The 12,326-nt window shown below is 39.6% G+C and overlaps 1 protein-coding gene across 1 annotated transcript in view; it reads left to right on the forward strand.

Moving 5' to 3' along the window:
- Positions 1-12,326, forward strand: part of ZW10 (zw10 kinetochore protein) — a 32,790-nt gene that overhangs the window by 18,385 nt on the left and 2,079 nt on the right. The window contains exons 8-15 of the mRNA XM_080815320.1: positions 402-565; positions 1,153-1,335; positions 5,188-5,426; positions 7,678-7,749; positions 8,312-8,481; positions 9,331-9,461; positions 10,155-10,286; positions 11,089-11,291. Coding sequence (XP_080671446.1) covers positions 402-565; positions 1,153-1,335; positions 5,188-5,426; positions 7,678-7,749; positions 8,312-8,481; positions 9,331-9,461; positions 10,155-10,286; positions 11,089-11,291 — 1,294 coding nt within the window. The remainder of the gene's footprint in view (positions 1-401; positions 566-1,152; positions 1,336-5,187; positions 5,427-7,677; positions 7,750-8,311; positions 8,482-9,330; positions 9,462-10,154; positions 10,287-11,088; positions 11,292-12,326) is intronic.

A 12,326-nucleotide genomic window follows, 5' to 3' on the forward strand; every position in this document is an offset into this window, starting at 1 on the left:
AGATCCTAGGCAGAGATGACAGAGGATGTTATTCATTATTAAAGAACTGGAATTTTATTCTAAATGAGTTTCAACTTGGCATGCAGAACTTCTGAGTGCTTGTCATATAATCAGATCAGTAGATTAGCAGTAGATGATTACTGCATAATGTAGATGGCTTAATACTTCATTGTTGTAGAGTACAGGCAGTAATACAGTGCAGACTCTTCAGCTGAGCACTGAAAATAAAGTAATAATTGTATGTCATGCTTTGTCCCACGCAAGTACTTGAGATAACTGTAGAATTGTCTGTGCTGTGTTCTTCCCCATCCTAAAATGAAAGAATTCTAGAAAACTAGGGAACTTGAGCATAATCTGAACTGTGAATGGCTTCTTGTTTAAAAGTTTTTCTTTTGATTCAGATTTACCTCTTGATACTGACCTAGAAAATGAAAAAACACCTAAGATCGTATTGGCTGAGATGCTTGGTGACATGATCTGGGAGGACTTGTCTGAGTGCCTCATTAAAAACTGTTTGGTTTATTCTATCCCAACTAACAGCAGCAAGTTACAGCAGTATGAGGAGGTGAGTGCAGACATGCCACAGAAGGTTATACGAGACTGTAGGTGCCTATCGGTGTCTTGTTTTTCCTGGGAGACCTTTTGCTGTTTAGTGACATCTTTAAGGAAATTATTAATAGGGAGTGGAAGCAAATTCCCTATTACTTCATTTCTCTCCTTACTTTCTACCTTTTGATTGGAAAGTGTGTTTACTTTCTAAGTATATTTTTGTGAGTGAGCTACCTTTCGAAAAACCATTGTTCTTTTATACTCACTAACCATAGTAGTTACTATGCGACATTTTACTTTTTTGGCTTTTTTTTTTTTTTTTAGCATTTCCTTGAACATTAAAATAAGTGTATTTATTTTAGAGATTGTCCCACTTTTACTCAGTAGATCAGAAGTTTATATTGAAGGTACTATTCCTAATCAACTTAGGGCTGGAAGAATGTCTAATATATGTATTCCTTCTAACTGCTGGTTTGCTATAAAACTTAAACGACCAGCTGGTCCTTGTTATTTTTTGTACATTGGATTTGAAATTTTAATACTGGAATAGACTGTGTGTATGTAATTCTTTTTTTTTTTTTCCCCTTTCTCTTTCTTTCTCAGATCATACAGTCTACTGAAGAATTTGAAAATGCCCTCAAGGAGATGAGGTTTTTAAAAGGAGATACTACCGATTTGCTGAAATACGCCCGTAACATCAATTCTCATTTTGCTAACAAGAAATGTCAGGATGTGATTGTGGCAGCCAGAAACCTAATGACCTCTGAAATTCACAACACTGTGAAGGTGCTGGGAGTTATCTTGTGTTATGTTGTATTTAGGAAAGGGCATGCATTTTTGAGACATATTTAGTAGAGTGAAAGAGCATGATAGTTCCTGAGCCACTGGGAGGTTATTCATCTTCCAGTAGTTAGTTCTCTCATCTTTCAAGTGGTCCTGATATCTGCATCTTTCCTAGGATACTGTGGGGCCCAGATGAGATAGTGTGCGTGAAAGCGTTGTGGACATTGAAAAGCCCATGTAAATATAAGAAATTCCTGTTGTTGAAATTAGAATATATATCAACCTATGTAGATTTTTCTCAATTTCATTACTTGCGTTTTTGGTACACAATTTTGGGACAGATGTAATTTTTAAAAATTAATGAATGAATGAATAATGAATTAATTAAGTTAATGAATTTAATGAATAATGAATTAATTAATTTTAAAAAAGATTTTATTTATTTATTTGAGAGAGAGAGGGAGCATGAGAGAGAGCATGAGAGGAGAGAGGTCAGCTGGAGAAACAGACTCCCCGCCGGGTAGAGAGCCTGATGCGGGACTTGATCCCGGGACTCCAGGACCATCACCCGAGACGAGGGCAGCCACCCAACCAATTGAGCCACCCAGGCGCCCCTGCAATTTTTTTTTTTTTTAAGATTTTATTTATTTATTCATGAGAGGCAGAGGGAGAAGCAGGCCCCTGAAGAAGCAGGGAGCCTTATGTGGACTAGATCCCAGGACCCCGGGATCATGACCTGAACCATCCAGGTGCCCTGATTGGGTTTTGTTATGTCCAGAGATTATACCGTGTTGTGAAAATGTTGAATTCATGTCTTAGACTAACAGAGGCACTAGTTTTGAAGTCAAAGTAATAAAAACAAAAAAGATAATCATTGTAGGGTTTCAGCAATTATCTGCAAAGTCAGTGGGCTCTTTAATTTGCATGAAAGGTAATTTACTCCTTTGACCTTAGATAAGTCTGTGTATTTTCTTTTCTGGGTTTTTTGTTTTGTTTTGTTTTGCATATATAAAATATCTGCTAAATATAAGGTATTACTTAGATTAAAGTAAAACAGACTAAGGTAGTCCCTGAATAGAAAATTCCTCAGCCATTTTTTCTCCTGTCACAGTGATAGGGACTAGGCTTTTCTTCCTTCTCTCCTTTTGCGATCCTCCCTTTTTCTTGGGGGTCCCCTGTTACGGTGTCCATCCAGCAAAACAGTTCATTAGCCCTTTGAGATGCACAGATTTTAAAACATTTTGAGGTATTTTGGATTATTAAGGAGCTATAATCCACTCAGTGCTAGCAACTGTGCTCTGGGGTTTTATTTATTTTTACATAAATATTACTTGATTATGTAATTCTCCTGCACAAAATCCGTTTAGAAAAAAAAACCCAGTAGCCTGACCGTAGCCTGTAAGGCCTTGTAGGATTTGTCCCGCCATTGCCTCTCTGACCCCCTCTCTTATTACCTCCTTCTTCAGCTACAGGCTACAGACACGCTGGCCTCATTGCTGTTTGAATTTGCTCGGTCCACCTGGTTACAGAACCTTTAAGTCTCTTGTTCCCTCTGCTTGGTACATTTTCACCACAGATACCTGGATGACTTGTTCCCTTTCCTGGCAACTCTTTTTAAAATTGTGACCTCCTTCTATTCCTGCACCGTTTTCTCCTTGCTTTATTTTTCTTAGTATTTCTTACTATCAACAAACATACCCTATGAATTATTTATCGTTTCTTTCTCTCTAGAGAATAAGCTCCATGTGGGGCTTCCCCCCCCTTTCTCCACCCTTTTGACTACTGTTCTATCTCCAGCACCAAGAAAATACCTGTACATAGTACTGTAAACTTAGTACTCAGTAAATATTTGGTAAATGAACTAATGTGTTTCCCACTTTTCTGTCCCATAACTTCTTGATGTAAATAGGATCGTTACTGAATTGCTCTGTGACCCTGGGCTAAATCTTTAACCTTGCTGGACCTCATTTCCTTTCTGTAATGTGACAGAATGGAACTAGGTAATCTCTGAGCTCCCTACTCAGCTAGCTCTGACATTCTTTAAGACTGCATTTTCCTCAAGAGCTCAAATCCCAATAGTATCTTTCCCTAGGTCAGGGTTTCTCAGTAGTGGCACTGTGGACATTTGGGACCGGGTAGTTCTTTGTTGTTGGCGGCCCTTTTGTAGGATGCTTAGTCGTATCCCTGACCTTTACCTACTAGATGCCAGTAGCACCTCTCCCAGTTGTGACAACCAAAAATGTTTCCAGACATTGTCACATGTCCCCCAGAGGGCAGAATTGTCCCTAATTGAGAACCACTGCTCCAGATTCAATCCTGGTTCTTTCTCTTGGCATTTGAGCCCCGGGTTATATCTTCTAAACTGCTCAACTTTGAAAAGCTCCGTTTCCTTTTTCTAAAAGCCATTTTCAATTTAATTGCCTTTAATGGTTTTCATCTAAATTTTCTCTAAACAATTCCCTATATATACCCACTCTTTTCCCCAAAGATCTAAAACTACTTTTTGTTGTTTTGACATTTTAACTTCCCAGATACCAGACCAGATCTTATATTCTTCCATCATGGGTTCCTTCAACTTCCCCAAGAGTCACTTCACTGGGTCGTGTGTATTTTGGGCCCACTATTTTTCAGACAGGCATTAAGTGTTTTTTTAATCATCTCTATAATTATATTTTTTCTTCTCTCTATCTTTGCCATAAATTTGACTGCCAGCTCCCAGACATTTGTATTCTCATTTAAACTCCTTAATAGCCCTTTGAAATGGATATTATTATACCATTTTGTAGATCAGGAAGGCAAATTTGGTGACGTAAACATTTTTATTAGACCTGGAGCTTTTTCTGTTAGCAGCTTGTGGAGAAGGTCAGCACGTGCAGAGCAGGGCTGCTGCTCCGCCTGCTTGGTCGCTTTGGTTTTTGGCCCCTCTGGCATCTTGGGAAAACAAGGTTTGAAGACCATTACTGTAGCACAGTTTCTTCATTTCACGATGAGAAAATTGAGGTCCAGAGAGGTTAAATGACTTTGTTAAAAGTCAAGGTAAATATCACTGATGTTTCCAGGCTAGCAGCCTAGTGTTCTTTCAGTAGGTTTTGGTAAGTGTAGGAATTTTCTTTTCTTTTTTTTTTTTTTAAGATTTCATTTATTTATTTATTTATTTGCCAAAGGGAGAGAGAGAGAGTGACACACGCACAAGCAGGGCAAGTGTCAGGCAGAAGGAGAGGGAGAAGCAGGCTTCCTGTTGAGCAGGGAGCCCGATGTAGGGCCTGATCCCAGGACCCTGAGATCATGACGTGAGCCGAAGGCAGGCACTTAACTGACTGAGCCACCCAGGCGCCCTGGAATTTTCATTCTGTATAAATGTTAGGGAAGCTTTTTTGGCTTTAGTTTGAAGTTCTGTTTTGTTTAGCAGAGGTAACCTGAATGGGTTATTTCTTAGACTAAGCCAATACATCTTACTGGTGGGGAATAGTTTAATGACAACAGAACACAAAACTAGACTGGTCTGCAGTAGTTAGGTGTCTAGTCTGAGAAAGATGATTTCTGAAGGTCCTTTCATTTGCCTGAAATCTTGGGCCAGTTTCATAGCTTTGCTCTTTGCACCAATATGAAGAGTACACAGAAGAAATGGAAAAATGGCACAGTAAAGGGGATTCTTGATTTCTTAGGACATACTCTCACCCAAGATCAAGCAGTCATTAAAATAATTTTCATATTTATTCAAATCTTTTGATTATACTGTAGAGCCAAAACTTGATCATCATGCAAGTCCACCAGTATCTTAACTCCTCTCCGTCTGCTTGCATTTGAATTATGCTGAGGACAATACATTTTCTGTGTTTTATGTTTCAATCTTAGATTACTCCTGATTCTAAGATAAATGTGCCGGACTTGCCCCGTCCTGAGAAGGATGAGAAGCCAGAAGTACAGAAAATGTCCACAACTCAGTACAACGAGGTGGTGAATTTAGAGCCTGAAAATACATTGGACCAACATTCCTTCTCTTTGCCCACGTGCCGCATCAGTGAATCTGTGAAACAGTTAATGGAACTTGCCTATCAGACTTTACTGGAGGCAACAACCAGCAGTGATCAGTGGTAAGAGTTCTGAAAATGGCAGTGACATGCTTATATGCACATCTAAACTAGACATTTATTGAGGAAAATTAGCTGAAATTCTTTGGGTTTTCTTATCCCATTAGTTAGTATTTTTTTTCCCCTAGAAAAACAGTGCAGCAGATAGATCTATATCGATAATTCACTTTTATTTGCAATAACATGTACTTCTCAGAGCATATATTAGAAATGGAAGCATGGGGGCGCCTGGGTGGCTCAGTGGGTTAAAGCCTCTGCATTCGGCTCAGGTCATGATCCCAGGGTCCTGGGATCGAGCCCTGCATCAGGCTCTCTGCTCAGCGGGGAGCCTGCTTCCTTCTCTCTCTGTCTCTGCCTGCCTCTGTGCCTACTTGTGGCCTCTGTCAAATTAAAAAAAAATCTTTTAAAAAAAAAAAAGAAATGGAGGCATGTGTATGGATGAACAAATAGAGTTTCTTTGACATTAAAGATGTTAATCACTTTTTTACAAAAAGCTCTTTTAATTTTTGTTTAATTTCTACTTTTTATAGGGGTTGAATGATGTTATATGAAGAAGCACATGTAAAGAACTTAGAATACTTCTGGGACAATGATCAGTACTCCAGTATTTATTTTGTTACTGGTGGCCGTGGTAATAGTGGTTGCTATACCATCTGCTGCAGCCTGCCCTGGCCTCTTAGCTTAGCATTCATTTTACGTTTTGAAATCCAGTCCCTAATTATAATTATTTTACATTTTTGTTTTTGACGCAGTAATGGTTGGTTGGAAGGCCAAAGGTAGAAGGAAAAGCATACAGTGTTCTGAAGATCTGATTTTATCCTTTCAAGATGATGATTTCTCTTAATCTACCCTGTATTCAGGGTACCTCCAGCTCTAGTCCACATTTTGTTCTGAACGTCTCTGCTTCATGAGCTCCTCTCCTACTCCTAGACAAAATTGAGGAGAAGATGCCAGGCTGGAACCCAGGCTGTAGAGTCGACTGACAAAAGCCTCTTTAGTTTGTGTGGGTAGCGGTTCTTTACTCCTTGTCCTCACAGGAGAGAACTGTCCCAGTTAGGGCCTGACTCAACTACCTTGCCTCTCAGGTTGGCTTCCAGAGTTTCCGTTTTTATCTCCGCATGCAAACAAACCTCTTTATTTTATTCTGCTCTAGAAAGAACATGTTTACCAAGATACTTCCATGACTTCAGGGAATTGTGTTCACAAGCCCATCTAGTTTTAAATATAAGGAGGAAGAACAAACATGTAGGAAAGTATATATTCCTTAAAGGAAAAAAAAATATATATAATATATATATTCCTTTGGCAAAATAAATTTAGGGGTCACTCTTATTTCACCTGAAACATACTAGACCAGAAGTTAGAGAGGCAAGGCAGTATTTCCTCAATTTTTTGATGGCAGAGCACTGAACGGTAGTTTTTGTACTGCATATCTATATGCACTCTTTCCTCCAAAAGAAATAGTTTTAAATAGGACAAGCAGAAACACAACTACATTATGACTCATTTTCCCATTACCAAACCTTGAATAGCAACAGGTGCACCGAAGTAAAATGAAATAGTAATCAAGTAGTGACAGTGTTTCGAGATATAGTAACCATGGCTTGTTTTTCTAAATATTTGTGGAATTCCTGTTACTTATTCAAGGTACACAGTTTAAGATAGTCTTTTGTGGAATAAGCTGTGTAAACCTTATATTTGCTCTAAGTGCATTTTAATAATAATCTTGAGGTGTTCCAAGGCCAGATTTAAAGGGCAAGAAATTTTGAGGTTTGAGTCTATCCTAGAAATGTTGATTCATCTCCTTGCATCGGGGTAAGGAGGAGAAAAGGTGAAAGCTGAAAGTCAGACCGATTCTAAAAGAACCAAGTGAATGCCTTTATTGATACCTTGCCCTTTGCAGTGTGTGTCAGTGAGAGGGTGACATTTGCTTGAGGCTTAGCTCCATTTGTTACTGAAGGGATACTCTGGGTACTGGCAGAACGCAAATTGATAATGGGAAAGAGGCTTTGGGTTAATGCTGCTATTCTGAAAATTATTAATAGATCTAGGTTTTTAGAACTGCAATCTAGTTAGTAAATACTGGTTGAGAATATATTTCCATCTAGATGAAGGGTGTTTTCAGCAGTGACCAGGGCAGGTGTTCTCTCGAACTATAGTTTTGGTTGCTGACTAATGTGCACTTAGTTTGACCTTTTTTTTCTCATTGCCAATATCCTTATGCCTTCCTGTTGGAACTTTTTTTTTTCTCTAGTGCTGTTCAACTTTTCTACTCAGTGAGGAATATCTTCCATTTGTTCCATGATGTTGTTCCAACATATCATAAGTAAGTGCCACTGTGTCTGATTTCTCTATGGTACTGTACATCTGAAGCATAAGTGGGGTTAAAACCAGTAATTGTATGTTCCCACCAAAAATATTTTGGTTACTAAAATTCAGAATGAAATGCAATAAACCATTAAGAAAATCATGTTGGAAGAATATTGGTTATTTATTCAAGTCTAAACATCTGTATATTTTAAATTTTCCCAGGTGGCTCTGATCTGTAGCCAATTTGAAAACTAGTGAATTAGAAGAGTTTTAGTGCTTCATTATCTAAGTGAAAAAGGAATTTGGCAGAAGGGCAAGCAAGTCTCTACTTGCACTGACTGGTCAGTGTTGGGTTTGAAGGGAATGACTGTTTACGTACAGAGTCAGCACAGGTCAACATCTGGGTTCTCTTGCTCCTTCTTTCCTGTTAGTCACAGGGATAGGATTATAGGATCAGGCTGCACTCGGGCAGAATAGTCTCCTTCTGACTGACTGGGGCGGGAGTGATGAGACTGGACCTTGTCTCAGCCTCAGTAACTTTTGATTTCTTTCTTTTTCTCCCCCTCCTCCTGGCCTAGGGAGAACCTTCAAAAACTGCCCCAGTTGGCCGCCATTCACCACAACAACTGTATGTACATTGCTCACCACCTGCTGACGCTTGGACATCAGTTCAGATCACGTTTTGCCGCCATTCTTTGTGATGGCACCACGACCTTTGTGGATCTTGTACCTGGCTTCAGGAGACTTGGTAACGGATACCTTAATTTTAGGAAAACATAGTGATCATGCAGCTTCTCAGCCTAGTGTCTTTGTAACTTATGAATGAGGCAGCTAGAAATTAGGTGGTGGTCCTGAGCTATATTGGAAATGGGAGAGCATTTAGTTTGCAACCGTTCCTGGTTATTTAATTTTATAAAGTGAATGCAGTCTTTGTGGAAGTATTACTTTTTATGACGTGATTTCATGGTACATTAGAGATCCAGGCTGCATGGCTGGTGTGCAGTGAATTCACCAAATCAAAGTCATGTCAGTAGAATGACACATAATGAGATTTAGATTGTGATAATTCTGTTAGCATTGTCGGTAAGGGCTTACTAATGTCACTGCTTGTTCTTTTGCAAAACCTCAAGATAGCTCTCCGCCCTTCTACCTAGGTTTACTTGGCGTTATTAAAAATCAAAAGAAATGAAATGTGGAATAAATCAATATGTTTACTCTGATGATATTCTAAGAAAAGCAGGGACCGTATATGATTCACTTAGCTTTTTACTTCCTGATTTCTCCCTTAGGTGGTGTAGATCTATCAGAAAAATAAGTAGCTGCTTCTTTGGAATAACTAATGTTTCTTATCTGACCCTGGACAGACTACAGGGAAAGACTTCTTATCATGAGAGTGGGTTTGGAGGGATTGGCTAATGTATTAGAAGTGATTATTTCTAGTAACCTTACAGCAGCTTTATGATGTCATCTGGCAAGCAGTTGTTTTCGAATAAGCAGAATTATGGATGATTCATCCTTGTCTCTCTTCCTCCACCCTGGAGTTCTGGTATGCAACTGAACAACTTTTAGAATTCTTTCTTCTATTTCCGCACCATAGGGACAGAGTGTTTTTTGGGCCAAATGAGGGCACAGAAAGGAGAACTTCTGGAAAGACTATCAAGTGCTAGAAACTTTTCCAACATGGACGATGAAGAGAATTACTCTGCAGCAAGTAAAGCGGTCCGGCAGGTGGGCAGCTGCTGTTAGCTATGGGATTTGTACTCTTCCTCTAGATCATTCCCCCTCGTGTTTTACGCAGCAAAGACTAGTAGGTAGCTCAGTTGATTCTCTATAACGCCCATCGGAAGATAGGGGTACCTTTTATAGTCATGCTTACGATCTTTCCCTTTCCTTATCCCACCAAGCCAGCAGGAAGCTATCTTTCTTTCTGTCCATCCAATAACATGACTAGTTATTAATAAGTCTCCTAGCAAGGTTTTGATCCACAAACTTGAGTTTTGGAAATCTGAAAATTATAGCTTTTACCTCAGTGCCCCTCTCTCTCCTCCATGATTTATCGCTGTCTTTTTTTTTTTTTTTTAGCACATGGTTTTTATTTATTTATTGTTTATTGAAGTGAAAACTAATATGCAGTATTATATTGGCTTCAGGTGTACAATGTAGTAAGACCACGATTCTGTACATTTCTCAGCGCGTGTGGTTTATCTTCTTGTAGTGGTTTTCCTGTCCTTGGGATAAGTCTCCTTTTCACCTGGCAAGGGTATCACTAGGGTGACATTTTCAAGAAGATCGTTCTTTTGATGACTTTACCTCCCGTTCCTATAATGCCTCTTTCCCCATATCTGTGTGCCAAGTGTGAATGTGCAGAATGCAGTTGGCACCTGTCTCTCTTTTGGGTCAGCAGCTGTGCTCTTCTGACAGGTACTACACCAGCTGAAGAGACTTGGAATTGTGTGGCAGGATGTCCTGCCGGTGAATATATACTGCAAGGCCATGGGGACTTTACTCAATACAGCAATTTCTGAGATCATCGGCAGAATCACTGCTCTAGAGGTAAGGGCCATTAGATGCTCACCAGACTTGAGAGGGCGGTCCTTGTCTCAGATTGTCACTTTACTAAGAAAATGATGTTGAAATCTCATTTCTAGTCAACACAGATGGTAGAAGAAATTGCTCATGTTTTAACGTCTAACTCATTATACTGTTATTTTTTTCAGTTCCATCTTAATTCTGTTTTGCTAGAGACTTGCTAATTTATATCTTTTATACTTATATAAGGAAGTAGGATTATACTGCTTCTCCCTTTAGCATCGTGTGAATTATGAATGAGAAGGCTGGAAACCGGGTAGTCCTTAGATATATTGTAAAGTGTGAAGTCATACATTTATTTAATTTGCAAGTGAACTAAATGATTTGGTAAAGTGAGATGCAGCCTGGTGCCGATACCACTTTTTCAGCACATTCTTGCCGTTGGGATTACATATGTGAACCTAGATGCAGGTTGCCTGGACTCTGCCAGCTGATGTCTCTACAGCATAGATTGACCAAATCCTTGTTTATAAAAATATCTCCCGCTTTTCAGCAAGCCATGCAACATTTCTGCTAGAGAAATGGGCTTCTTCATGTAGGCATACTAAGTTATTGACATTCTGTTGAAACACATTTTGTGTCATTCTAGCGTGAGGAGTTCTGTCAGAGAGCTGATGATATCTCATGTCTGCTAAGGTGTGCTTAGGTGCTTGGAAACGAGTTGCCGTAGCTGACCCCTTGGACAGCATGCACCAAAGATCTGCCCCTTCCTGACGGCTAAGCTGGCCCAATTCTGTTCTTTTGTGTTCCTTCTCTGCAAAACCAGGACATCTCTACTGAAGATGCTGATAGATTGTATTCCTTGTGCAAAACAGTGATGGATGAAGGACCCCAAGTATTTGCTCCTCTGACTGAAGAAAGCAAGAACAAGAAATACCAAGAAGAGGTTCCGGTCTTTGTGCCAAAGTGGATGCCATTCAAGGAACTGATGATGATGTTACAAGCCAGCCTGCAAGAAATTGGGGATCGGTGGGTATAACCCTTTTATAGAGGGTTATCTCTCTCTCTCTGTCTCTTTGTCTCTCCAAAGATAGTTACAAAGTATTGGTGCCATTGATAGCCGTTTCTTGATTTTGCTCAGGAAAGTTTCATATTGAGTCACAGCAGTTGGGGCCTTTGCATGATCTGTAATAATGTAGATCTCATTACCACTTTCTCCTATTTGATAACATAAAGACTTCTTGTTTCATATTATTTTGGTCTTGAACATGTTCTGGCAGACTGTACCAATGATCTTGCATTTTTAAGAAGGACAACTTTCTGACACCTGGGTGGAAATTGTTGGCCATTTTAACCAACAGAGGATACATTTTATTTAAAAAATTTTTTTTTATGATTTTATTTATTTGACTGAGAGAGACACAGCAAGAGAGGGAACACAAGTAAGGGGAGAGGGAGAGGGTGAAGCAGGACCCTGGGATCATGACCTGAGCTGAAGGCAGATGCTTAACGATGGAGCCACCCAGGTGCCCCAAGTGGATACATTTTAAGATTGACTTTGATTTGTTAAAAGAGAAGTGACTTTTGTTTGTATGGAATATTCAGCATCAAACCACTGTTTGATCGATCAGCAGTTCTTCCGCAGGGAGTACAGTGGCTTTAGAGATTAAGCATCATACACATAGAGAAGATTCATCTTTTCTTAAATAAAGTGGATGGTGTTTTTCCCTGACACCAGAGACCGTCCGTTAACATTGCTGTGCGCAGTAAATACATGCTTAATTGTATCATACTTGGTGTGCGGAGGTCACTGATGCTGCACAGAAGAGAATAGATATGGGTTAGTTACACATTTGCGGTGCTTTTATTATTGTCTGGGTAAATTATTGATGAGTACGCGTACTTTGCATAGGGAACTCCCTGAGTCGGCCTTCAGGTCCATCTCCGTCCTCAGAGCTACCTGTCTGCCTGTTTTAGCCTGGTTTATTAGTTCATTATGGATGCTCCAGTGTATCAGACCAGTCATCCCGATGTGACTGAGCTGTTCTCGGCGTATACTGTCTG

The sequence above is a fragment of the Martes martes genome, assembly GCF_963455335.1.
Source record: "Martes martes genome assembly, chromosome: 10".
Classification (NCBI taxonomy): Eukaryota; Metazoa; Chordata; class Mammalia; order Carnivora; family Mustelidae; genus Martes; species Martes martes.